Here is a 27,191-nt window from a genome sequence, read left to right on the forward strand (position 1 = left end):
CCGAGCACTGGTGGTGGAGCTGCTTAACCAACCAAGCATTGTCAACAAAACGGGCGCTGGAAATGATGCAGTTTGCGAGAACTTGTTAATGACATTTTTTTTTCGAAAAACAAGCCGTGTGAATTTGGGGTAACCAGTAAATGAGCTCGGTACTGAACAATGTGCGCTGCTCAATGAGCTTGTATGCAATCAATAGCTGTTAAAAATCGAGCAGCGGTGGCCCGGCCGGTGCGGAAGTAACTGTGCACGGGAGTAGCCGAATACCTTTTGTCGCTTTTGTTGTACCGCCAGAATTTCAATTGAACATGGGCGTACTTATGAACACTTCTCAAAACAGCAGATTGGTTTTGATGGTTCAAAAACAGTGCAATCGATTGTGCGCATTGGCATACATACTCGGCTTGGGTGCTTTTGCGATTCTAGCATGGGATGCGTGCAGTAGCAAAACATATTTCTCAGAAAATGCTCTTCTACCGGGCCTAGTAAACCGGCGGTTCAACCTTGGTAGCCTTGCAAAAGATGCTTTGGAAAGCCTGCAAGAAGAAGCAAAAAGTCATGCCAGGTAAGTAATGGGGTAGACGCTGTTGTCGGTGGGGGTAACGTTTTCCAAGTTTCTGCTGCTCATCGTCATGTTTTGCGTGTTTACCGAAGTCCAGTACTTAGTGCAAATCAGAAATTAGCAACTTATTGTGCAGTTATGCGTCTGATCTCAGCACATGCTCTTTCAGCCTGCCTTTGCCTTGGATGCTTGGCCAGTTTCGTCAGCTGGGTCTTGATGTTTACCGGCACAACTTCAGCCTCCACTACCCTTTGGGATCGAAACCTGTACGTAAAGCCTCGTTATTAGTGCATTTTGTGAAAGGTAGAACGCCGCAAAGGGCCTGTGCCTGGTCTTGCGAACCATGGTATCATTTCATTGCATTTGTGTTGTCACATGTTTAGTCCGAGTTTTATATTGCCACAAAAGACTAGCCACGCCTCACATGGACGATCTAACATCCAAGGATAGCTTTCCGAAAATTCACCTTGTTTCGTTTCTCTTGTGCGAAATGGTGGTGTCCACCTTCCTGCTCGCACAGGGGAAGCCAGATTTTTTTATTTTGCGTTTTTTTGCTCTCTCTCTGTCTCTTTCTCATTTAATTTGGAGCAGAGACACAGTGGGGAAAACGTCTATGCCATTCTTCGGGCCCCTCGTGCGGCCAGTACGGAAGCCGTTGTGTTCTCCGCACCATACCGCTTGGATGACAGCCTTCACGGATCAACGCTACCTGGCATTGCACTCATGGTGGCTCTTGCCAAGTACTTTAGAGGTAAACGGCATCCTCCACTGTCGCTTCTGCTCTTATCGGCATCATGCTGGGCACAGCCTACACTTTTATAGGGCCTTTGCTTTGCTGTAGAATCCTTTGCCGTCTGGACACCATGTGCATGAAATATTTCCCCATTTCTTATATTTTTTTTCAGGTCAGGGGTCGTGGGCAAAAGACATAATATTTCTTGTAACTGAACACGAGCTGGTTGGATTTCAGGCATGGTTGGATGCTTACCATGACGTCCATACAGCACCTGGAGGTGCGTATTGTCTTTCGAGAGCCTTCTTGGGCTGCTCCTTCTGTTCCCGTAATTTCTTGTAGAGTGCTGCAGTGTCAGCACTGGTGTGAAGTAGGGTAACTATGATTCCTTTCAGTCATTGACCCAGGCATACTGGCAGCCAGGAGTGGTCCCATTCAAGCTGCCATCAACTTGGAGCTGCATAGCAGCCGCATCAAGCGTCTTGACGTAAAGCTGGTTGGGCTCAATGGTCAGCTTCCAAATCTGGACCTGTTCAACTTGGTAGCAGAGCTGTGCTTGCGGGAATCAGTCCACATAACATTCCATGATCAAGTAAGGGATCAAGCATGTTGACTGCGCTTCGATTTGTGTGTTTTGCGAGATCTTTGAATACTTCAGTGGGCATGCATTAAGCACAGCTGAAAATCATTCTCAGCAGCATGTATTTGATTCTTTTAATAGTCTTTCAAATGAAGGTGATTATACATGGCTTGCACATGACGTCGTCAGAGCCCTATCTTGTGAAGCACTTCCAGCTTTCTCAGTGCTCCCCAAGATAAGTGCATTAGATATCTGTGCAGCATTTCGCCATGCATTCGCAAATGTGGCAAGCAATCTGTTGTAGGTGCATGGTTATCTGTAGTGAGAACAAGTGGAGTGATGTGCTATGCTTGTGCATGCACCGCCCATCTGGCCGTGGCCACACTTGCGCAGAGAAGCTTGGCAGTGCGTTTCTTAAGGCTTGTGGCAAATGGACAGGCCAGACGATGGTCGCATTTAAATGCTTTTAGGGCTTTCTGCACCCTTTGCCCGTCAAAATTTATGGCAATCTATCCATTGTGTATTTTGACTCTTCATAATCCTGTGCAACTTGCTAGTATCATGCCAGCTATTAAAAAAAAATTTCCGCGCCTTCCCGCGAGGGGAACACGAGTAAATGCAGAGCATTGGGGCCTCAGTACTGATTGAAGGCAGTGTTGCTTCCATCGCTTCTTCCGTGATGTTGGAGTAGCAGACACGAGTAAACGTGGGCACGAGCGTCAACCAAGGAAGGAAGGAGCAACGCAGTGACTGAAACACGAGCGACCGCTAGCCGCTATATTTGCAGCGCGCGCAGTAGAGGGAGAGCAGTACGGGGGGGAGAGCGCGCATGCGCAAGCAGCGCGCGCCCTTCCACACCCCACCGCGCTGCTATCACGCACCTGTTACGCCGAGACCGCGACGGAGCGAACGGGCTGACTACGACGCATGCGCGCGCCAGCTGCTGTTGAGAGAGAGGAGGGAAGGAGAGGCGCACCTGCTGCGGACGCGGAACTGTTGACACTGTCCGACGCAGGAACAGGCGAGGCTAAGAAATGCTCTGCATTTAAAAAATCTGCTCATACCTTCCACATAGCAACCATCTCAGTTGTGCCAGCAACAGTTGCTGCTGAAAGTAGCTCTGCTGTATATGTGGGGTGTCGTGTGTAATGTTTGTCTAAACTTCGGCGCACTATTTGAGGAAAAAAGTTCTGGGCATGAAATGCGTTTGCAGTACGCTACCTTCCTTCAAATTTGCGCTCATGTACACCATTTCGGTGTAGGTGTTAAAAGTGGTCAGCTCTGAGGATCGAGCCCATGCCTCACCGTTTTCAAAGGAGAATGGTATTTGCTACAACTGCTTTTGTTTTGAAAGTACGATTGGGGCTGGGGGTGCCAAGTTTTACAGGCTGTTAAGAAATTCGGCCAGTTGAATACTGATTCATTTTGTTGCGTAAATATTTTCTCGCCTTGCAATGGCGCTTTTCCCTCAATTACTATGTCCAAAGCAGGCCAGTCTAGCTAGATCCGGAGGTGGTCTAGATAGTTTGATGGCAGTGGCTTGAAACTTGCCTTGCAAACACGCATGAAATTGATTTGAGCTCGCATGATGGAGTGGATGGGATTGTGCCGCCTAGACCCCGAGGTCTCATAACGCCAAGCTGCAGGGTTGTGAACAGTTATTTTGTGCACTTCTAACAGCTAATGCTAAAAATCGCATCGCATTGGTTGATCGCCTGTGTATAATTTTTTCAAGCTCGAATACCTCGTTAAGTGGCAAACTTCCAGCCTTATTGCACTGTGGCAGTCTATCAAGTGCAGCATCACTGCAAAACACAAATTACGAAACGATGAGAATATTTTTACCTACAGTGAAATGAAAAACAGTCATATTAATCTGTTTTTTTTTTTTTTTTTTCATCTCGTGCTTGGGAGCACCAAATTTTTTTTTTGCTTCCTAACGAGTTGCACCACCTCTGTAAGGAAAGTGCTTGTCCAGAGTCGATATAGGGATGTGGCACCGTGTTTTGCAGGTGTCCCCCTATGATGTGGAAACATTTGAAGGCTGGCTGCAATCGTTCAAAACAATGACTGCCATGATGGCAGCTCAAGCGACTGGGCAACCGAATGGGGGCCACGGGCTCTTTCATCGTTACGCCATCCAAGCCCTGACTCTGGAAGGCCATGCAGACGGGGCTGCCTCGGTCACCGTGGGGTTCGATGAGGTTGGCAGGTAGGGTGCCTGGGTCTTTGTTTACACACTTTTAATTTTCACATAGTTTTTTGTGCTTCATGTTTACTACTTTTGACAGTGTGCTTTCTGTGCTTTGTGTTTTTTTGTCTGCTGTTGTATCATTTTGCTTGGGAAGAAGTAGCCCTCATGATGCTGGAATCTAGGCAGGCATGAAGAAATTTATTCGCAAGAAGTCTTCACAGCCATGCAGAAAAATTCAAAAGCCAGTTTTTTCTCTTGCATCCATGCGACTTGACTAAATTTGTAGGGCAGGAATTAATAGTACAGACAGTATTGTTGGGTAGTTAGCGTGCATTGTTATTGGGTGTCTTTGCAGGCATCTAAAAAGCTGAAGCATGCCATAGCAGTGCTGCTTTCACTTGCTTCAGGAAACCGGGTGTAATATGTTCTGTTTTTGTTTTGCCTCTCCTTCTTGCAGGGTCCTGGAGGGCGTGTTTTCCAGCTTGAACAACCTGCTGGAGCGGTTCCACCAGTCCTTCTTCTTCTACTTGCTGCCATCTACGAGAAGATATGTCTCCATTGGGTTGTACAGCCCAGCATTTGCCCTTGTAGGCCTTCCAGCACTGATCAAGGTATGCTGCTAGAGTAATAGGTCATGGTACTAGTATGTCTTAAAGGAGTACTGACACAAAATTCCCAAGCTGAGATAACTATGTAAAAAGCTTCCTTTTGTATTGGAGACAATTCCCACAAAGTTCCAACCACAACCCTTCTGTATAACACATTTTAAATCAATTTTAATCTTTGCAAGCCGCATAAAGCTGAGAATGGATACCCTTTTGACATGGGCATCAGCATGACGCCATCTGCTCCTCGCCCCTCGACGTCAGGGTTCCCGTGACGTAGCCACAGCACTTGCTGCTGTTGGTGTGCACTGCTTCACATTGTGCATCAGGTCGACTGATGTCGTGCTGCCTGGACGCGAGCAACCACAACCATCTGGACGCGCGCGTGCATCCAGACTGGTCGGGGTGCGACGGGAACAGGGACGTCGAGTGCACCCTCCTGTCATGGTGGCCGCCTCGGTGTTTGTGTCATCGAAACCGAAACTGACGTGATTAAACGAGTCTGTAAACAATTATTTACGATGCGAACAACCATCTAATTTGCCATTCTAGGATTGCTGGGCTGGTAGGCACCCATAGCAGCGAAAAAAACATAACATGAAAATTTTGTGTCAGTACTCCTTTAAAGCATTTGTTGCCGTCATTTCGTGGGGATGTGGCTCTTCTTTTTTTCCTGCTTTTCTAGAAGGAATAGCTGTAAGGTGCTTCCTGCCACTTAAAAAGTGGCAAGGAGTGTACTAGAGATAAAGGGAATGTGTGATGCATTGTGACTTAGTACTTATCCCAGATGTGGCACTCACTTTACAAAGTACTCACTTGCCTGAGTTTACAAAAGGAATTGAGAAAGCTCAATTAACATAAGCTTTATATTACTGTAGCAACACAGTATGTCACTTGTATTAAAAAAAAAAGGCTTGGTTACTTTGCATTATCATCACTTTTAGTGCGCATAGTAGTGTACGCGGGTGTTAGGGATTATTTGATACGAAGGTAACTTCACAACTTGTCTTGAACATACAGCTTTTTATGCTTTCCTTTTGAGCTTTCACATGCAGCTTGCCAATATCTGATTGTGACTGATGACAAAACTGCTCTCATTTTGGACCTGAATCATGCCCATTTAGTCTCAATTTGGGGCAAGAAAAATGCTCACTGTAGGCATTTATTTTTGTAATCTTGGTATTGCAGCAGCAAAATGTTGCCATTGTCGCTTCCTTATTTGACATGCTTTTGGTTATAATACCATAGAGGTGACCCGCCGCGGTGGCTCAGTGGCTAAGGCGTTGCGCTGCTGAGCACGAGGTCACGGGTTCGATTCCTGGCCGCGGCGGCCGCTTTTCTGATGGAGGCGAAAAGCAAAAATGCCCGTGTGTACGAGATTTCGGCCCACGATAAAGGTCCCCAGGTGGTCAAAATTAATCCGGAGCCCTCCACTGCGGCGCACCTCATCGCCTGCGTTGCGTCGGCGCGTTAAAAGCTACAATCAATCAATAACATAGAGGTGGGGAATGTGCAAAACATCAGCGCTGATGTCACTGACACGAAAACTTCATTTCTTTAAGTGATTTTATGGCACTTTTATTAGAGGTGGAAGCGTTGTTTGGGTGGTTTTTATCTGCATCATCAACCCAACCCTGTTTGACATATAAGTCTACCATAGGCATGCACTAAGTTTTCCTTTACTGGGTCCTTCTCTGCTGTGATTCTTCCCACATGCTCTTTATTTTAACCGCAATAGAAAAAAATTGGTAGTAAAAGCGGTGCACGTCTGCTTTTATATCCTGTAAAAAAATTAGGGTGCATGGACTTTGCTAAATAATGATCCCCAGCATTTTGAACATTGTGGAGGCAGATTGTTTATAGGCACAAAAATTTGTCGAACTTTTTAAATAGTGGCATTGTTTGTGTGTACCAGATGCTGTGTGTACCATAAGGTGTCTGTCTGAAAAAACCTGGATGAGATAGGTTGAGGGAAAAAGGGATGTAAGGAGAAATTGCAAAATAGAAGCACACGAAAGGTTACTACAAATTTTACAGTATACTTTCCCAATTACTAATTAACCCACTGTTTTATGCAGTTGAATCACTATGCAACCACAAAAGGGTCACCAATCTTGGCTGGCCCAATGGTATCAAGAGGTGCCCAGCTGACCTTATGCGTACAATGTCAGGGGGACTCTGCGACTTACCATCAAGGCACAGCCACGTTCTGAGGCAGATGGCGACCATGCAGGGTTTATTGGCTGAAGTATAGAGAATGTCAACTCACATGGCTGCTGAGGCATCGCGAGGTCCCTGACTCAGCCACTAGATCCTGTGTGGCTGTCACTGAGTTTTAGTGACAGTTTCAGCATTGCAACACGGTCTAGGGATCAGAAGTCTCGAGGGGTTGGTATGTTTTGTGCCCACGAGAATAAACCCATCTAAGTGAAGAACTCCATTCATGGTCTTGCAAGAATATATCGGAGATGCACTGGGCGAGACCAGTGAGAAGGTCCCTTTCCATTGGCGGTCGCACGCAGGACGCAGGAGCCCATTGTGTGTGATGGTGGAGCATGCCAAAATGGCAGCTGCAGTTTAGCTGTCCCTTTCACTCGCCACGCCGAGACACGGGGAGGCATTGGATCCCCAAATTGAGCAATCGGTCAATACTGTCCTTTGATGAGGGGAAGGTGTACAGTGTATGGTGGTGGTGTCAGCGCAATGTTTGCTTCTGTATGCTGGTGGTAACTTTCAAGAAAACAGAACACGAAACTGGCCACCAGACACTTTGGTGTCCCAAAGCAGTCCTTAGCATGTTATCATTCACAGGCAGGACAGGGTGGCTCTGAAGATTGATATGGAAAATTAATTGTGCAGAACTGAGTTGAGAGGCCTCCCCCTTTGCTGCCTTCATCTTCCCACTCTCCTTCACTGCCCATCATGTTTTTGGTGAACAAGCGAAAAAAGAAAAGGCGGAGGTGGATGGAGTATCAAGCTATCGACAACAGATTATTAAGTTATTGGGGGTAAAAAACAAAACAAACAATGCCCCCTTAACTCTTTCATTACCGCGGGAAATTGACCAATTTTGAAGGGTCTAACAAAACATTTTTTTTGTGCTATACATATTGATTGGGCACACATTGCAGTGGCATAAAATGCAGATTATTTCACGCGCTTTCCAACGATACCAGTTTTAATAATGTTTTCCTAAATAATGATTGGGAAAAAAATTATCGAATTAGAAATGTTTGTCCACCCGTCGAAAAAAATAAGAAAAAAGTAAGTTGTGTATAATAAACGACCAGTAGTAGAAAAAATTTAGAATATACATTTTGTAGGTAGACATGTCAAAAACCCATCCTAGAAAAAAAATTGAGTTGCGCAGTACAATTTGTGTCAGATATAAAAGAAAATGTTTCTAAACACACGAGACGCCGACCAGTCAAAAAATCGTTCTTGACGTTTCGGCTTCGGAAGCCTTGTTCACAAACGTCAAGAACGATTTTTTGACTGGTCGGCGTCTCGTGTTTTTGAAATGTATTCTCCCGGCCAGACGGGATTCCGTCACTGTCTCGACTTCAAAAGAAAATGTTAGCCCACGTGGTGCCCGTGCCATGTGGTGAAGCCCAACCACTATTTCAAATTTTGCTATTTTGGATGGTTCTCTAGAAGAAATCTGGTGGTTGGGCATTATTAAAGGCTTAAATTAGCCTCCACGTGATGTAAAAACACCTTGTCAATGATTATGACGGGCACAATATTGAAGGCAAGCAAGCAATGTGAAAAAATCCGCTTGGAGTTGAGAACCAAACTCTTTGGTAGATGCTTGTTGACGTTCTGATGATCACTTATCAGTCAGAACTTTCATTTGCGGGTTATTATCATGTTCTGACTCACTATGGTAGCCCTGCTTGCAGGAATAAGGTACGATGCGCTAGAATCATGCCCAGCAAGCTTTCACCAAGCCGCCGTCGGGCTGTGAAGCGAGTTCAGCACTACGAGCCTACTACATTGCAGCGCCACCTAACAATTTTGAAAAGAAACAAATACAAGGCTGTTGGAGACTTCGTCAGAATAGACAGTACTACTAAAAAGCGACACTAGACCTCCGGCAATACTCTCGTATGAAAAACACCTCGCGGTGTTCAAGGCCAATTGGAAGCGTTCTCCTCGTCTGAACTGATACCCGACGGCTTGGTGTTATCCATTGACTTTCAGCAGAAGCTCTTATCGCAGAAGCAAGGCGTAGATAAAGTGGAAGCGCGAGCGGCATGCTTGTTTTGAGGAGCAGTAGCGGGCAACGGAGGCGCCATGGCAAATGAGCTTGTAGTTGGGTAACTGCGTAGTAGCGCCAAATATAAATTTCGCACTGCAAAAAAGAAACCGAAACTGCTGCAAACTGGTTGAAAATGGCAGACACACTTGCTAGACATGCGGGGGACCATCAGGAATAAGCTTTGGGAGAATAAAGCTGCCCTTTGTCCGAACCAAAGATCATTAGTGAATAGCTGGCGCCATTTTCAAGTAATTATCACTTCTCAACGCTGTCGGATTACAAAGCTGACCGCATTATTTGGTATTTGACTTGCCAGGAGCCTTTTGACAAAAAAAAAATATTATGGTAATGCAGCCTAACCACGATCTGCATCCTTTTTTCTCAAGTGCAGCAGCCACGCCCCCTTTCTCAAAAACACGCGCACCTCAGCTCGCAAAAAATGCCGTCAAAAGTCTCAATGTCGCCGGAGCGGGAAAATCTAAACTGTTTCTAAAAGGGCAGTGCCTAGACTAACTACTGGCCGCATTAGGTGTACGAGAAACGACTACAACATGTTGAAATAGGCATTGTAAATCATCGATCACCAGTGATCGATTTGAATAGGCGTGGTAACGAAAGAGTTAAATGTTGGTTGCCAAGCATGGAGGACATGAGATGGAAGGTGGTAGCAGCTCGAAACAAAAAAAAAAAGAACAGTCATTTCACTATGAGGGGAACAAGCACTGGTCTTTAGGGCTAAAGTTTGGAGGAAGAAGGGGGGGGGGGGAGTGCCTACTGGCTTCCCTACACTGGAATTTGTAAGGGTTTGATTAAAGCGCCAGTTCCTGGCACCAGCTGTCGTATAAATTTTTGTTGTCTGGATATGTATCTTTAAAGGCACAAGCCTCATTTGCTCCCAGCCAGCGTTAGTTTCCCGCTAGTGTTTGTGTGTGATAAGAGCCTAAACAAGACATCATATGTGCAGCCGACTGCTAGCACCCACCTAATGACATTTCACCCCTCACTCATGACCTGCCTAATGGCATTCATAAGTTTGGGGTAATCAAATTGTTCCTCCACTCATGGCTAACCCAATAGCCTTGATAAAGTAGCCAGACACGCACATATTTTGAATGCTCATGCCCATATGCTACTTTGTTCGTATGAAGTTCTGTATCCTAATTTGTGTTGGATATGTTCGCTTGTTATGTTGTCCTTGCAATAAGAATTTCTTCTTTTCTTTGTCCATAAGACAGTGTTAAGTTTTGTTGTATTACTACTATTATTTCAACCAGCCAATATTTCTTTCTTCTCCCGTTGTTTTAATGTCTCGTCACTTGATTGATTATGGGGGCTAACGCGCCGACGCTACACAGGCGATGAAGCACGCCGTAGCAGGTGGCTCCGGATTAATTTTGACCACCTGGGGATCTTTAATGTGCGTTGAAATCTCGAACACACAGGCATTTTTGCTTTGCGCTACCATCAGAAAAGCTGCTGCTGAGGCCGGGAATCAAACCCACATCCTTTGGCTCAGCAGCACAACGCCTTAGCCACCGCAGCAGGTTGTTTCGTCAAGGTCATAAGCATGTGGCCCATGCACGAAGTTGTCCTGCCCAGCCTGCTTACAAGTGCTTAAGTAGTTTAGAATAAAATATGTACTCTCTCTGTAAATGAATATTATTATTATTATTATTCTTAGGGTGGCTGCAGTGAGAAGTGTGAAAATTGTAGTCTGTGTAATCTGTGGCAATTTGTAGTGCACATGTTGTGTTTTTTTAGATGAAGGTGCATTGGACTAAGTCCATGAGTTTGTCTATTCACAAGTGTTTGGACTAAACTTTGATGGTGAGTTGCAAGCCTAACCAGTTGGTGGAAGTCTGTAAAACTGCAGAAGAGAAAGGCACAGCATAGGAAGGAGAAAGACCTCTTCTGTGTCATGCTTTTCTGCGCTGTTTCACTATCGTGTGTGCCCAACTTGCAGGTTTCTATTGACTTACCAGTGCGAGAAAAAGCCACCAGCCTAGCTCCATACTTTGTCTCAGCAGCCAGAGTACTAAAGGGGGCCTCTCCTGCCGAGGAGAGGCTTTTGTGCTTTTCTCACCTCTCATGCTAGCCACCGTAGCCGCGTACCTGCTTTAAAAGACCATTTATAGTGGTCCTCTTAGGGTGAGGTTGATTGGGAAGCCTAAGTACTAAATAATCAGGGATTGTTGCTTCTCGCTAAGCTGCAACATTGCCACTTCACATTCCTGATATACTTTGTAGGGTTTCCTTAGTTCGCCGGGCCTTGCAGTTCTGGCTTCGACGCATGCGCCCAAATTTGATTTGGAATTTTGTTCAGTGCTCACCATTTTGGTTCACGGTGCTGCTTTGTTCATATCTTTTTGATGGTTTCATTGTCGTTAAAAAATTGTCTTTTTTTCTAGGCTGGAGTGCTCTTCATGTCATTGAGCAGTGATGCCAAAGAGGCAAGCAAGACAAGCAAGGAAAAGGTAATTGTTTTTTTTTTCCTGCTTATTGCAAAAAGGTTTGAATAACTTTGAACTTTTTGTAAGAGTTTAGAGTGCCTGTATCCCATGTGTAATATAATGAATACCCCAGCTCCAGTCGCCACTCTTACCCTGTTGGTGGCTGCTTATTTCAAATTGTGTGAATTCGGAGTAAACATGCTTGGAATAAGGTGCCTATCAGTTTGCTATGAGGCAAAATGTGGAGCTACGTTTATATGCAAACAATTTGGGTATATTTAAAGATAACTTTTTGTTCATGCACACTGAAACTGCAATGGTGTTGTATTTGATCACTACAGAGTGGTATGTTGCATATGATTTGGGATTTTGGGGAAACGGGTGGGGATATGCAGTAAGATGTTGAGCTGGACCTTTTAAGGAACACTGAAGTGAACTTATTAAAGTCTTAAAGTCTGGATTTGCACCTGACCAGTATGGTTTAGCAGCAAGCAGTGTTTCACAGTATTGAAACGTGGCCTATGTAGGCTATGCCGACAAATTATTTGTGTCATTGGCCAACTCAGTTTGGTGACACTCTGACTAATGTTGCCAGCACAAGTAATAAACTACATACATTCTCACTTGGCCGCTGCTTCAGGTACAGAGCAATTATGAGAATTGTTTGCAGTTATTAAAGGTGCATTGATAGCAATGGCATAACCAGGGCTTTTTTGGCAGAGCTGGCAGGATTGGAAAAAAAAAAAAGCCTGGCCGACAAAAACCAGTTTGCATTGGAGGCTCTGAATAATGTGGCTCTTAATTAGTAAAGTAAATTTTACTGGAAAGAGTAAACAGTTGCTGCATCTGCATCTTTAAAAAGTTTGTCATATTTGTGTTTTGAACCTTGTTGTAGCTGCTTGGTTTCTGGCCTGCAGTGATTTAGCAAATTATGCTCAACCAAACATTGTGTATTGAGCTCTGCATGCATGTTTGACAAAATTTTACGCTACGGCCCAACCTGTGGCTTTGAAGAATAATGATTACGCTCATGGTAGGCAGAGCTGTTAGGTTTGTGGTGCTGTAGGATAAACAGTTGCATGCTGTGGTTTATGTAGGTTGCTAAATCAATAACGCACATCACAACGAAACTAACATATTGCAGGGGCAATCATTGAATCGGTCTTACTATCAAGTCTTAGTATTGTTACTATTACACTTTTTGTTCGAAATTCTTTTGTAACTATGCTAACGGTTTGTTGCATTTTTTTAATAGCCTCTTGCAAATACTGCCCATCCTGGCACCCTATGCTATCTGGTAGGGGGATGTCAACAAACCCCGTCCCTTACTCCTAATCCCCCACCCACATGTGAGCAGTGGGTGGCACAGCTGGCCAGCTCCGGCCCTTCCTCCCAGCATAGCCTGGTGGAGAGGGCCCGGGTGGCCAGCGCTGGCCAGGGTATCCCGGACTAGAGGAAAGGCGGGTGCCCAGACATCAGCACCTGAGGCTCGCCTTAATAAAGTTTACTCCTCCTTCTCCTCCTGCAGAATCCATCACCGTGGTCTGCTCTGCCCTGTATGACAGTATCGCTCACTGTTGGCTTCTTACTGATGATGGCACCTACATACTTCGACCAGTTAGGCCAGCACTTTCAACTTTCAAGCCAAGAGTCTCTCTACTTTGGCTACATTGGTGGACTTATTCTGTCACTTATCCTGCCTCTGTTTGTGGGAGCAAGGTTTGTGGATATTTTTCACACTACTATAGGCTCAGAGTAGAGGTGTTCCATTTGCTATTCCAAGCACATTTATTTATAAATTGTGGACCCTGATAAGAAAGGATGATTAAAATTGAGGGCTGCTTGAACTATTTTATATAGTTAAAAAAAGGAATGCCAGTGATCGTTACGTGGAGAAAGTCAGTCAAAGCAGTAGCACAGCTGTGGGCTAAAGGAAGGCAGAGCGTGTTATCCTACCGATTATGGCACTGCATCTTTGTGTGCTGTCCTATCTCATAGTCCATGATGCATGTCAGGTGATACCCCAAGCTCCTCTCACTCCTCTCTCTAGTTTGAACATTAACTTGCTAAAACCTTTGGGTGCAGTGGTACGATTTCTGTTAACCAGCTAGTGCTGCATTGCTTTGAGTCTGAATATCTGAATACTGGCATGCATTTTTTTGTTTGTTCTTATCTCCACTGATTTAACTGTATCTGCAGTAGCGAACATTTAAAAATGAGCACTACTAAAGGCAAGCTAGCATTGAAATACAACAGTTGTGCATTCCTGATGAGATCTTCATGCATGTCAAGCATGTCTGAGGCTGGGATAAATAAGTATCCTGTCACTGAACTAATATAAATGAAAAAGGGATCATTCGTGCAGGATGGCATACCGAGTGCTTTCTTGCAGTAGTATGCGAGGTGAGTTGCCCGGGATACTGAAATCCTATTCTGCAAATTGCTTACAAAATGGTGCCAAAGGATTGGCTTGTGGCTTAATTAAGTTGTCCCAGTGCATAAGTTAGGCAATTAATTAAGGACCAGGAAATTAAGAACTACAGGTGCATTCCCTTAGCATATGTAGGTTGTGTTATGCCTAATGAAGATTGCTTTGAGGCACAGGGTGGCAATGCTCACTGAAGTACTATTGTACGGTGGAAATGTGTTTAGTGAAGAAAAAACAAAAATTACTTAAGGATCACGTGAATGAAGCAGAAACAAAATCAGAATGCTAGATATCACTGGGAATCCCTTGAAGGATTTATTTCACAGTGAAAAACGGCATAATTTGCGCCTGCTGTTTTAGCATGAGCTTGGCACTACACGGTGCTCCAAAGAAGCGAGGCCACTTACCCCCTATTTACAAACGTAACTTGAGTATCACTTTTGCCTTCTGACAATTTTTTGTTCCAAACAAGTTTCAAGAACCAAAGTTATGCTTGACCCATAAACCGTACTTGATGCTCTTTTTCACACTCAAAATTGTGGAAGTTGCTAGCTGTGATACTGTACCGGGCGGTGACGACATTTAAAAATACGAGCTTGTCTTGAAAAAATAAAGTTTTTCGTTTTAAGGCAGCGGGCCACTGTTCTGATGGAGGCGAAAAGCAAAAACGCCCCTGTGTACGAGATTTCGGCGCATGTTAAAGATCCCCAGGTGGTCAAAATAAATTAACCTGGAGCCCTCCACTAAGGCGCGCCTCATCGCCTGCGTTGCATCGGCGCGTTAAACCCCACAACCAATCGAGTTTGTTACATCAAGGTCAACCACCGCAACACCTTCATTACTCAGAGGTCGTAAACAATGGGCTGCTAAGGGGGTGACAACGGGGAATTGAAAACTTCGTTAAATCCAGGAATTCGTTACATCCAGGTATAACTGTAGTTTGAAAAAAAAAAAAAAAAAAACGGGGGATAAATAAGCAGTGTAAAACGGGTGCACAAAATGCCCACTTTGGAGGGCCTTTGTTTCCACCTGTCTGCGCTGCAAAACATTGGATTTGTAAGGGAACGGTCAGTGGAAAACCCCAGCACTTTTGTTGATGCACCTGCCTTATTTGTCTTGCATTTTAGAACTCGTGCTATGCTGCAGAAACTTTACCTAGGTGTCTTTCTTTTTTCTTTTTGTTTAGGACAAAGAGTGAAAAGTCAGCCCAGAGGTGTGCCATGTTGCTTGCCTTTTCCACGGTGCTCTTCTCCTTAGCCTTAGTTAACATCTCCATGGCCACTGTTGTCACCATGATTGCGGTACCAGTGCTAGTCACAGCAGGCAGTGCAGAGAAATGGTGAGTCCACTGACATCTTTATCTCTGTGTGTGCCTTCATTGAGAGCACTAAAAGCCAAAGAAAAAAGCTTAATTGTATGCATGGTATACTGTGCCTAGGTGATAAATTACCCTTTATTTGAAACATCTCTGTGGTTCTTTGCAAAGTGTGATAGCATTCAGTGCCTCTTTTGTTTTTCACATATCGAGAACTCCTTTTGTTGATTTGCCAATCCCCCCCCCCCCACCTCCCCCAAATTATTTAGGCAAGGTGAGCATCCATTGTTCTTCCATTTCCATTTCCGGTTCCATCTGCCTTAAAATTGATAAAGGCAGTGACAGGGGCTTAATTAAGAGAAACAATGCACTTATGTTGCTGCTTGTCCAAATGATGCAGAGATTAGTGTATTACATTCACTCAGTGGCAAATGTTGGCACTGCTGCCCCTCTTGCTGTTCTAAAACAATTCCCATTTTGATTTAGCATCCTTTGCATACATCGGGCTAACAATCTGGTGATTGAGCACCCACTGGAGGGTGTGTCAAAACACCCTGAATAGCTGAACCTATTTGCATTTAGCGGCATACCATAAATAGTACTACTGCACACCTTGTTTTATTGAAGCAGGTGTTCTCTTTGTGCATCGAGGTGAGACCACATGTGGAATCAGTGTATATAGTTATATATTTTCGACGCAGCACACGTGTGCCGGCAGGTACATTCCAATTCTGTGGCTGGGGCAAGAGGTAGAGATATCGGAAACTGGCTGACATTGTCACTGTGCTTCGTTCGTGTGTCCATATCGCGCTACTTTTCTGCTTTTGTGCAGTTTGTTCTTGATACCAGTATTTATCATTTGATGTCATTTGTGAAAAGCTGACAGTTGACACTTTGGTACTTGTGCTGTCCTACTTTTCACGTTTCTGCACATCTTCATAATCACTCTATGTGATGTCAAAAAATAAGGTAAAGGAGACCAAGAAGTTGCGGACTTCATTGTTGGTTTGTATGCTAAGAAAATTTTTTTCCACCACTCCACTATTACTGATCAGGCTATAGGAGGTCCAACTAAAACAAACTGAAAGGAACACTACTTTAAATCAACTTAATTTTGCTCAGCCTTATCTAATAGAGCAGGAACCGTAGTTTAAATCAACTTAATTTTTCTTGGCCTTATCTAATAGCATAGGATGTACTTATGGTGTCTTGAACTTGGCCATTTTGCAGGCGTGAGGCTTCCTGCAATATTTCGGCCATTTATCGTTTTTAGTTTACTTACAGGTTTCATGTGTCACAAATAAGGTGTGGCTGAGTAGTTGGGTGCCTGGAGAGTGCATAGATGTTTGAAAAAAAAAAAAAAAAATAGACGTAACTGGTTAGCTGCTGATGCACCAAATGTGCTATAATGCAAATTTTTGCTGCAGCAGTTTATGCTTTAGTTGCATTTCTTGTTCTAAATGAGTTTAAATGAATGTGATCATTTGCCATTCAAGGGGGCAGTCCATGCAAGTCACTCTCGTACTCGGAAAAACAAGATAAAGTTGTGAATGTGTTTTATGTTGTCTTTCGTAGTGTGACTGGGAGTTACACCAGGAGCACCTACTGGGAAGTAAGATAATGTAGGAATGCTGACCCTAGTCCACAAAAATTATTTGTGTGTTTTGATTGTGTTCTGGTGCCACCGCCAGCCCGTCTTTCACTGCTGTCTTCTCAGCGACTCACCATCTCGTCATTGGGCCGGCATATGTAGCTGTCACGTTGTTGGCTCTCCCGCTCTCCCGAGTTTGTTTCCTTTCACCGTGCCACTTATCTCGGAAGGTGGTAAATGGCAAACTGTATGTGCAATTATGAGGCGTGCAAACTAGAGCCTTTGTAGGCAATTGCACTCCCTGCATACTTGAGAACTGCTGTTTCCCTGTCGGGGCTCGCTCACTCGGAGCATAAATAAGGCCAGCGGCAAATTATTGATGTAACCCTGCAGCTGTGTGCACAGTCATGGGGATTTCAGAAGCACCAAACAAAGAAATAGCTAGAGCAGTCACACACACAGTGTGTACTTGATGTGGCGGCCTATTTTTGTGCACAATAAAACCAGCAAGCAGGGAAGTTGCCCTTCCTTCTGCCTTCACCATCCTGCTGCAGGCTTCGACCATACTTTTGCTTAGCATACAAACGATGCTTGTGAAGTTTGCCTCTGGTCTCTGCCTCCTTTCCACAGTGATGCATGCAAGGCTCCACCGTTGTGTTCCAATTCCAGGAATGAGTGATGCATTGGACAGGAATGACTTGGGTCATTTCTATCCGGCACTGTCGGAGGGATTACATCACTCAAAAATATCAGACGCAACATTTTATGCGTCCCCAAACCTAGGTACACTTGTATAATCTTGTCAATTGTATAATTTCCCGCTCGTATAATCTTGACTTAGTGCGCTTGTATAATCATGTTGATAGTTTCAGCGGGTGCCAAATAAACTCCCGCACTGATGGAGTTCATGGTGCCAAAACAACAGTCACTAAAGCAGATCACACAATGAGTGCAACTGCTGGCCCAGCCTGTTAATGCCCACCTGCAGTATTGTCCACACCATTCTGTGGGTGAAAGTCTTGTGTAGAATGGCTCAGAAATCTGAGCCGGCACTGCTGTACAGCTAAATCTTGATACAGCAAACTCCAGTGTAGCGAAAGCCTTGATATAGCAAAGTAACAGGATGTAGATAACCTCGTGCCCATTGAACCCTTTGTGTATGCCTCGATGTAGGGAAACAAATTTCTTGCAATTTCAATATAAGAAGGCCTATGGCAGTAGAATTTAAATAAATTTATTTGGAGCGGCAATTTTCTACTCACCACTGTGTTTGAAGCCAAAATTGCTAGCGTGAGCGACTTTGGCCACCGTATTCAGCGCTCCTGGACTTCCCCACAAAGCACGTGGGCATCGTAAGCATAAGACAATGTAAACACATCCGAAGATACCTGAATGCTTGCATACACATATCAGGGGTGAGACAGCTGCGCATATTGCGCACTTTTGATACAAATCTGCTTTCCTGCGCCGGGCTGCTCCAAAAGCTTGGAAATTGCCGAAATTGCGCCAAACTGCTCCAAAACAGTCTGAGAGCCAAGGATTTTAACGCTGCCGCCAGTTTCAGTGGGGAAAAATGCTTACTGACGGTATAATTTTCCAGCACCCCTGTTTGTAAAGGTTTAATTGATTGGTCATACTATAAAACACCTGCATAAAATTGTCCCCACGATAGTTTTTAGATAGTTTTTTCGAAGGTCATCATCATGTCGGGTTGCACATGTTATATTCTGTGAGTTTTTTTAAGTTTTCTCGTGGAAAACAATTGCAAAGTCCTGTAGAAAAAATACGTATGTGTACTCAGGCGACAAACTACTGGTGAAAATTGATGAAAGGGCGGCAATTTTGGAGCGCCGTATATCTCCATAACGACATTACTGGGCGCCGCCATCTTGGTGCGGTGAATATTGGAAAACATGGCCGTCGGGCGAAGCAGCTGCTCGTGGTTCAGGCAGAGTGCTCTTCGCCGATTTCTACTGTGGTTTTGGTCATGGGGGTGGCTGGTTTTACATTTAGTCGTTTGATCTGTTGAGGGAAGTTGCGTGACTCGAAGAACGGGAGTTCATCCAAAACAACGTGAATTCGCCGTGTTTCGGCCTCGAGTGAGAGGCGCGGTGCATGCTTGAAGTGAAATTTCGGACTCATTGCGGTGTTATAATAAAACGCTGAGCTATTGCTGCCTTTGACAGCGAGGTTGCGAGTTGCGGAAATGGGACGATCGACACTGCAGAAGTGGCGGCGCAGGCTACATCGCCGCAAAATGTTCAAGCAGTGGCTGATAGCGGGAAGGGCTATTATTTCACGCTAGTAATAATGGTTTATCTATCTGAAGTGAAATTTAATGCCAAAAGGGAGGTGGCTAAACATACCAACGTTATTCAAATTACGATCGTAGTGAATGCGCACCTTGGGGATTGAAATGGGAGGGCTGATGGGGTGCGAAGATTGTCACCTCGCTTTGCGCAACTTTTGCCATGCCTCTACAATTGTGTGTAAAGCCGAGTCTGGGATTCCAAAAATAATAATTTCAGCGTTCCCATGATAATAAAAATGCCTTACGATTGCTTAGTTTTTCGATTCAATGTTTTCAACGGCACTCCATGCTATCTATGCATAGAGCCGAAGAATTTATTAATGGCTTGTAAAAAGGTAGTGCAGTTCATGCCTTGTGATACTCTAGTAGAAAAAACTTTATTGAAAGGCTGTTTCAGTGTTATGTACGTTCAAAACCCATTAAACAGTGCGCCCCCCCCCTCCCGAGTTGCCAAAAATTTGATTTTTAGGCTCTAAGGTGACGTAATAAATGTCTGCTCCAAATCAAGGTTCTTCTGCTCCAAAATAGAGATTTCGCTGCTCCAAAAACTGCTCCCAAATCTGATTCAGCTGTCTCACCCCTGACATATGCAAAATGAAAAAAAAAAAAAGAAAAAAAAAAGAAAAGAAAGCACTATGCAAGATCATTTTGCAGCATGCACGTATAAGCATTATGTTTTGTATAGCAAATATCTTGGGAGGCCTAGCTGATGTTCTGAATGACTGGTCTGGTAAAATTGGGCCTAGGAAAGTCGTAGTTCTTCTCCTTAACTCTCCGTATCTTGTGCACTTATGCCTCTTTTTGTTCTCTTCCAGGGGTGCTGTATTGTTCCACAGACTCCTGCAGCTCCTGATTCATCCATTTGTGTTTAGTTTCCTCATGATTTTTGTGCAAGCCATGACTCTGGATGGCTGGGAGCCCCGTTTCATTCCAAACAACTTATCCTATTCATTCCTGGGCCATAAGAAAATTGTGATCTTCTCTGTGGAGGACTGGCTTCTTTATGGCAACTGGACGTTTGTCATAACCTGTTTAGGCCTTGTTCCTGTGTGGCTGCAGATGTGGATGTTATAAGCCTTTGTATGGGCACATTTGCCTTTGTTTCTTCTGAGGACATCATGTTTACGTAGGATACCTTAACTGCTCTTCGGCATTGTAACATATTTCTGGAGACCCATTCAAGAAAACTTAGTGAAACGTTCAAAATAAACTATAATTTGCAATCAGTTGTCTGCTGGTCATGAAAGGTGCACATCAAGAAATAAATTGCAGTGTTTATGTAGAATGTGAAACGTTTCTCTGGCTGGCCGTTGGCACAAAACAATGCTGTGTTGTTTTATTCTGATCAAGTGCATACATTATTGGACACGGCATGTCTGTGTGTCTCATCACTGCGTGGCAATGATGAAAAATGTGGAAATGGAAAAGGTAGTTTTGAATCCTAAGTTCTTGCAATGTCATTTACAGGGATGACGTCATTGGCGATCTGATACAGCAGTGGAGGGTGTTGTTACCTTGTACAATGCACTTCCGACTTCCAAGTTTTAGCTTTGTTTTCAAAATTCATTGCAAATGTGACAACATAGAAATTAGCAAAATTCTCCCCTTGCCCTCTCCGCCCCTCCCCATAACAGCCGTTGCAACTGCTGTTTTAATGTATCCTGTATAGCTTCATTGGCCTGGTGGTCAGCTCGGGGAGCTACATTAGTTACCACAACTTAGGCTACCAGTGGAGATTTTTACTTGATAATTATTATTTGTTATAATGCAGGGCAGCGGCATGTTTGGAAATGTTCATTTCTATGGGCCTTATTTCTTATGTAATAATTTGCAGGTTTTCACTATAGGTCAAAGCACTATTAAATGGACCATGGAGACAGCATACAACTTTGCTGCAATCAAAAGATTGCTATGCTGGTATAGCAAATATGTCAAGTTTAATATTTAATTGGGCTAGATATTGGGAAAGGTGGAGATAGGGTGGTGACATCTGGAGGCATTTCGTCTACTCGTTGAATGATGTCACTGGGTAATGTCACCGGCTTGCCTGTTAAAATTACCTGATGCCATTAAAGACAGGAAAAAAAGAGGACCAGGCTAAGGAAGTAGCACCACCTCTGTGTGGCTCCTTTAACAGCAGGACGCTGTCAAAGCCTGAAGAAATATCGAACTCGGGTCACTCTTAGTAAGTTTTGCACTTGTAACCAATTCTAAATTTTAGCTTGAGGTTTATGGTCTGAAGCAAATGCAGAACCCATGGCCAGGCCATTGTACAGGTAAAATGCACTACTTCATAGTAGGTAGTAAGTTAAACGGCAATAGCATCATTTCGGCTCCTGTGGACTGCGTCCATTGGCATGCGCTCAGCGGGCTGAGTGCTTGCTTTTTGTCAGCTTCCCCAAGCATGTAATGTTTGGTAAGCCGTTAAGGATTCTTAGAAATCAGGTAAATTTAAATGGGTCCTTATAAAAAGTGCAAATTTCATTTCCCGCCAAACAAAGTTGCATAATATGAAATGCCAAATCCTTTGAATCAGGCAAGTCTAACTTGGAGCCTCGGGCGAGTTGGTAATGTGTGATGCAGAAATAACGCAGTGGAACCAGAAGAGGATAACGGAGACCCCTGCTCTAGAGACCCGGGTTCACACCGCGCATGAACCCAAACGTTTTTCATTCTCTTTGAAACTGTGGCCAGTTTGCTACCATCTGCGTTGGCGCCAATGACTACGACGGCGATCACTTTACGAGTTTGATCTGACATGTAAGGCTTTTCACATTAATAAAACAGTGTATATAGTAGAGAAGGCCGATGGAGGGTCGGTACTACAGCACTGTGCTGTCGACCGTCTTTTGACCTTGTCTAGTTGCATAGTTTTTATCTTGTCTTCGTGGATTTTGTGGGTTTCATTGAATCGTATTGGGACAAGCCTTCTACTCTACTGCCGGCTTAGAAAGCCTATTTTATTGTGTAGCCGATTTGACATCTGTTGAGACATGCACAGTGAAGAAGCCACGTGTTGGCTACTCGAGCCACTGGGCCAAGCACCTGCTTGACTGCTACACTGATGGAAGACAACGCAGATGCATAATCATATTTTAATCAAACTGTTCTTTGGGTAAATGTGAGCAAAACAAGTGGAACCCATGTCTCTCTCCAGTCAATTCCATGCGAGAAACAGCCAACTTACAACGAACCTTACTTGAAGCTTCAGTTGAATGCATTTTTTGCGCCATATAAAGTTTTAAAAAAATATTTAAATAGTAGTCTCCCTTTGAGGCATGATTACCGACGTACCGTCTCTTCGCGCGTATACCCCCCACCCCCCCTGCATATCTGCACTCGCCGCTTTGCTCCCAGAGAGAAAGATAAAGAGCGCCAAGCGCGGTTGGCACGGCGTACGAGTGACGTGCAAAAAACGGCGCGTTGGGACCTGCATTTCAAGAGTAAAAAAAACTGCACATCAAAGGCAAGACGACTGCAAAGGGGCCAGGCCCCCCGTCCTGTCCATTTTACAGTGGTCTTCGTCTATGATGCGTAGTTTTTGCTACTCTTGAAATGCCCAAGAACGTGCTGTACTGGGGACTTCTCGTCCGCATCGGGCGGAGTCTCAATTCCGGGAGGAGGAGGAGGGACGAGATGCTCATGCACAAAAGTAATTTATTTTTCGAGAAAGATTGCAATGGCACAGGCGGCGCTGGTGACGCATGCACCACCGCGCGGACCGCACTGAGGGACACTGCATTTCGAGGCAAAATTTCCGTAATACCATCAGGTGTCAAGCGCAGACCATTCATTATCTCTGAATTGATGCTGTTTTTAAAATTTTTGATTCGTTAAATAATGGGAAGAAATATTTTTAAACCAATCTCAAGTTAACGCGTGTGCGACACGTGGGCCATCATCACATGGTTTGCTGACGTCGCCTTACTAGCGTTCGAACAGCGGCTTTATGGGCAGGATGTTTCTAGAGTCGAAGAGCGCCCTCTAGTGGAGTGCCTTTTACTACAAAGTGCGCAGAAATTATCCTCGGAAGCCGAAGTCAGAACGGGAGCCGTCTACATTCACCGAGGGCGGCCTGAGCTGTCTGGTGCTAGAGTCCGGGTCGAAGATGTCCAGGGGTCCGGGGTGTGCCGTCATGAAGCCACAGCACCAACACAGGACCCTCCAGGGTAACAGCATCCAGGGTCGACGGCGCGGGAAGGGAATTCGGGACCGCCAAATTTGCAAATTTTACGCCGCCCAGGGCTTCTGTCGGCAGGGAGATCGCTGCGCCTACAGTCACGTTTCTAGTGACACAGGTCGCCTAAGCGAACCAGTGATAGACCCTGTGAGGCCCCTGAGGCCACCCGAAGTGGGAAGCAGTGTGCTGGGCCAAGTCTCAGCAGTTCTAAGCCCCAGCTGCTTCTACCTCGTGTTTCCTTACGGCCGGAGGTCGATCGAGCGGCTCAGGACGGAAGGCATGGGCAGCAACTCGGGAGAAACGTTGGAGACTCTGACGGAGAATTTGCAGGACGCTTGCAGCTACGAAGAAGCCTTCCGAGAGGACCGGAACGTGGCGAAGGCCTTAGGAGAGCTGGTTGCTGCCAAGAGCAACCTGAATCAGCGTTGGTACCGGGCACGGGTGGTGTCGCTGGAAGAAGGGGACTCGCTCAAGGTTTTCTACATGGACTTTGGTTTTTGCGAGTCTGTGTCTGTGAATCAGGTCAGGCCTCTTGAGGAGCGGTTTACGCAGCTGCCCCAGCAGGCGCTCCAAGCCTGTCTTGTTACGGACCAGTTGAGCAACCGGCTTGGCAACGAGCCCATCTGGGACACGCACTACAGCGAAGCCTTCACCAAGTGCGTCTACGGAAAGGACCTCGTGGTCAAGATCGTGTGTGTCGCGCAGGGGCTGCTGCACGTGCGGCTTTTTTTCATGGAGGACGGTGTGCCGCAGCTCCGCAGCGTCTGCAGCTGCCTGAGAGAAGCCCGCGTTAACGAGCAGAAGTGAGGGCCTTTTCCTGCGTCTTAGACCTGTGCGAAGACTGAGGCTGCTTGATTTGCCGGTAATAAATTTAGCGCTTTCCGATAACTTCACCCACGTCTTATTAATGCATGCCATGAAAATGTACATTTTCTGCTTTTCCCAGCAAAACGGTGTCAAATGAAAACGAATACGGTGAACCAGAAACGCTAGTCAGTGGCCACTAAGAACGAATGGTGGGCACAGTGGCGAAAATGCCCTTTTGAGCAGTCCTCCAAGGATGGTATTAGATCTTCACACCAACACCTACCAATAATCGCAGCGGTGGTCCCTCTCCGGTGGAGGGACTAAAGAATTCCAAAATCTTAGTTTCTTGCAAACGAAAATGTCGAATTCCTCCACGTACAAAGAAGAAAAAAATTGGCCGCGTATCTGCTCTTTTGGTTGAAAATGTCGACAAAAGACGATAGTCTTTCTCGACATTTGCCAACTAAATGCCTCCCTTCGCTTTCCCGCTCACCTCTTAAGTCGTTCCTCTTGCGTCGCGCTCCTCCCAAGGTAAGCACGATAAAGGTTTGCTCAAGTCCATTTAAATTTACCGCGCTCACTGCTGCAGGCCGGGTTCGTCGATGCCAGCGCTGCCGTACGGCGGAGACGCGCGTGAATCGAGGCGCCCTACTTCAAACGCGTTGCCATAGTCCACGTGCGTTCCAAGCAGAACGTGGAACCTATCTAGTGGAACCTTTTGTAACTATGACTGTTGCCGCTTGATTTCTTAAAATGCCGGCCAAAAGCTATAGTGGCCCTGGCGACAGCAGGCGACAGTGTCCATTTTTTTTGTGCAGTGGATGTAGCATTTCATTTCGCAAAAATCAAGCATCTATAATTTTTTTTATAAAGGAACACTAAGTATCCCTTGTGTATTAATTTTATGTCTTAAATTTACGTAATGTCTTGTTCTTGTTCAACAATGTTGACAAGTATGAACATATAAACCGGATATCGACGTTTAGATTTGGCTTTGAGATTTGACATTTATATTTGACGTTTCGATTGACGTTTAGATTCGACGTTTACATTTGACTCCGTTCCACTTTGGCCGGGTGGCTGAATCGAGTCACAGACAGACAGACATTTTTGTAGGGTGCATGTCGCCTAGCTCATATGAAAGCCAGCGTTTTATATACTGGGGTAACCGCAAGGAATTAAAAAAAAAAAAAACAGGCGGAAATAATTTTATTTTTGCACTGAAACTTCTGAAGTCTGAAAGGTGGTGCCATGTGGCGTCTAAACGTGACACTACGTTACGTGTCCAAACAATTCCGTCCAACTTTGAGAGCACAGCGGAATCACCTTCAGTTACTTAGAGCTCGGAATTCTACATCCGCCGCAAGGTAGAAAGGAAGTCGCAGCTACGAGCGGCTCTAGGTGTGAAGCGTTCAGACATTCCCCAGCCTTGGTCCAGGAAATGGCACACTATCATTCACAGGATTAGAACTGGGTCGGCAAGAACACCACACTTTCGCGCTACAAGATACGGCAGTCTAGATGATTCCGAGTGTTCACGGTGCTCAGCCAATAACGACACTGCACACATCCTGTGGGACTGCCCATGCTTTGCCGACTGTCGACAACAAGCCTGACAAAATGTAGGATTGGCAAGTCCACCCAGCCTTAATGATTGGCTTTATTCAAGTCGTCTCAATGAGAGCGAAGAACCGCGCCTGCTCACTGCTCTACTAAACTTCCTCGAGACATCTGGCCTCCACTATTTCCTTACGTTTCGTACCCCATTGGATGTATCATTTTTTTCCCCAATTCCCACTGCCTAATCCCTCTCCCCTAGACACCAAAATTCACTAAAGCATAACATGGCGGCTTTGTATCCCTAGTACATAAAAAACGCGTGTTAGCACCACTACCACCATCAACGCGTGATTCAAAAAGCGCATGAAGGAATATAAAATGTTGCACATTATTGTTGTTTTAACCGGGGACAAGTTTCTAAATACCCCTTTTAATCTCACGCCGCAGTTGAAAGCAAGTTGCCACACGGCCCGCAGGGCATGGTGATGATGATGATGATGATGATGTTTTGATGGCTGTTCCCTTTGCAACGGGCGGAGCACAACGTGCGGAAAATTGTTCCGCACGGACCCTAGCCTACAATGCCACTCCTCCTACGTCCTATTATATACCAGTTGTCAAGATGCCGCTTCGTCCGCTTGGTGGCCTCTGCCTGCGTTACACTGTCCACCGCTGCACCGTCTTTTTCTTCACTCTCCTCGCTGCTATGCCTCGCTGGCTATGAGGCCGCCCTTTGGGGGTTGGCTTGGCTTAAAACCCAACGCCCGCTGTAGTGTGGTCCCACTAGGTTGGTGGGGCTGGATTGCCTTACAGTCGAGTACACCGTGCTCTAGACACCTAGGCTCGTACAAGCCTTCGTGGTGACCAGAATCACGTATGTAACACCTTATATCCTCCTGAACAAAGGGGACACACAACGAATGCCTTCACGAATGACGGTACGGAACGGTCAACAGCAACAGGGACGACCATGAAAGAGCTGCTGACGTGTGCATCCGCTGTAGGTAACAGCATAAAGAGGCAGAGGAGCTGGTGATTGCTCTGGCCCTTCATCTACCGGACAAGACCGAGGTGGCCATGGATTCTAAGCAAGCCTACAGAAGCTTCCAGTATGGCTGGGTGTCCCGGTTGGCCCTCAGAGTGCTCAAAGAGAAAAAAGCCTCCGAAGGAAACAGTAGAACTAGTGCGGGTACCGGCCCATTCTGCGGTGGAGTAGTAGTAGTAGTAGCACCTTTATTGGTAAGGATGGCCAAAGGCCGGTTTAGGGAAGAGGCAGGGGAGTAGGGGAGGGGAATGCAGCGTCTTTTACAGGGACGTGGCAGCTTGCAGGGACCAGAGTCGACCCCAGCTACACTGCCCGTGCTGGGCCACTTTTGATAGCAAACAGCCCTATTTTGTGCAGTAGAGGTTTCTCCATAGTATGATAGTCTTCTGGGGTGCTTGTGGGCGCGTGGAAAGATGCGATGATGTCTGAGCGATGTTGCGTGAAGAAGGAGCAATCCCGAAGGAGATGGTTGAGGTCTGCATATGTGAGGGTATTGCAGAATGTCCATTTGAGAGGCAGATTGGGTGAGAGCCATTTTCGGATTATGTGCGGGGTGTAGGCGGCGTTTGCTA

At 45.4% G+C, this 27,191-nt stretch overlaps 1 protein-coding gene across 1 annotated transcript; it reads left to right on the plus strand.

Moving 5' to 3' along the window:
* The first annotated feature begins 45 nt into the window (after nt 1–45).
* On the plus strand, nt 46–20,253 carry Gaa1 (glycosylphosphatidylinositol anchor attachment 1). The gene is made up of 11 exons (XM_077686322.1): nt 46–562; nt 729–825; nt 1,151–1,310; nt 1,465–1,572; nt 1,688–1,884; nt 3,885–4,084; nt 4,524–4,677; nt 11,341–11,406; nt 12,911–13,101; nt 14,997–15,149; nt 19,843–20,253. The coding sequence occupies exons 1-11, from the start codon at nt 306–308 to the stop codon at nt 20,099–20,101; spliced, it is 1,842 nt and encodes a 613-aa protein (XP_077542448.1). The 5' UTR covers nt 46–305; the 3' UTR covers nt 20,102–20,253.
* Nucleotides 20,254–27,191: the final 6,938 nt, after the last annotated feature.

This window comes from Haemaphysalis longicornis, unplaced genomic scaffold, assembly GCF_048455015.1.
Source record: "Haemaphysalis longicornis isolate Haplotype H1 unplaced genomic scaffold, Haemaphysalis longicornis Haplotype H1 scaffold_1, whole genome shotgun sequence".
Lineage (NCBI taxonomy): Eukaryota > Metazoa > Arthropoda > Arachnida > Ixodida > Ixodidae > Haemaphysalis > Haemaphysalis longicornis.

What these genes read in the sequence shown, in the direction of transcription:
- Gaa1 (XM_077686322.1), top strand. Translation starts at nt 306, where the DNA reads ATGGGCGTACTTATGAACACTTCTCAAAACAGCAGATTGGTTTTGATG. An exon ending in GGGTTCGATGAGGTTGGCAG is followed by an intron (nt 4,085 to 4,523) that starts GTAGGGTGCCTG and finishes TCCTTCTTGCAG; the next exon opens with GGTCCTGGAGGGCGTGTTTT. An exon ending in GCAGGCAGTGCAGAGAAATG is followed by an intron (nt 15,150 to 19,842) that starts GTGAGTCCACTG and finishes GTTCTCTTCCAG; the next exon opens with GGGTGCTGTATTGTTCCACA.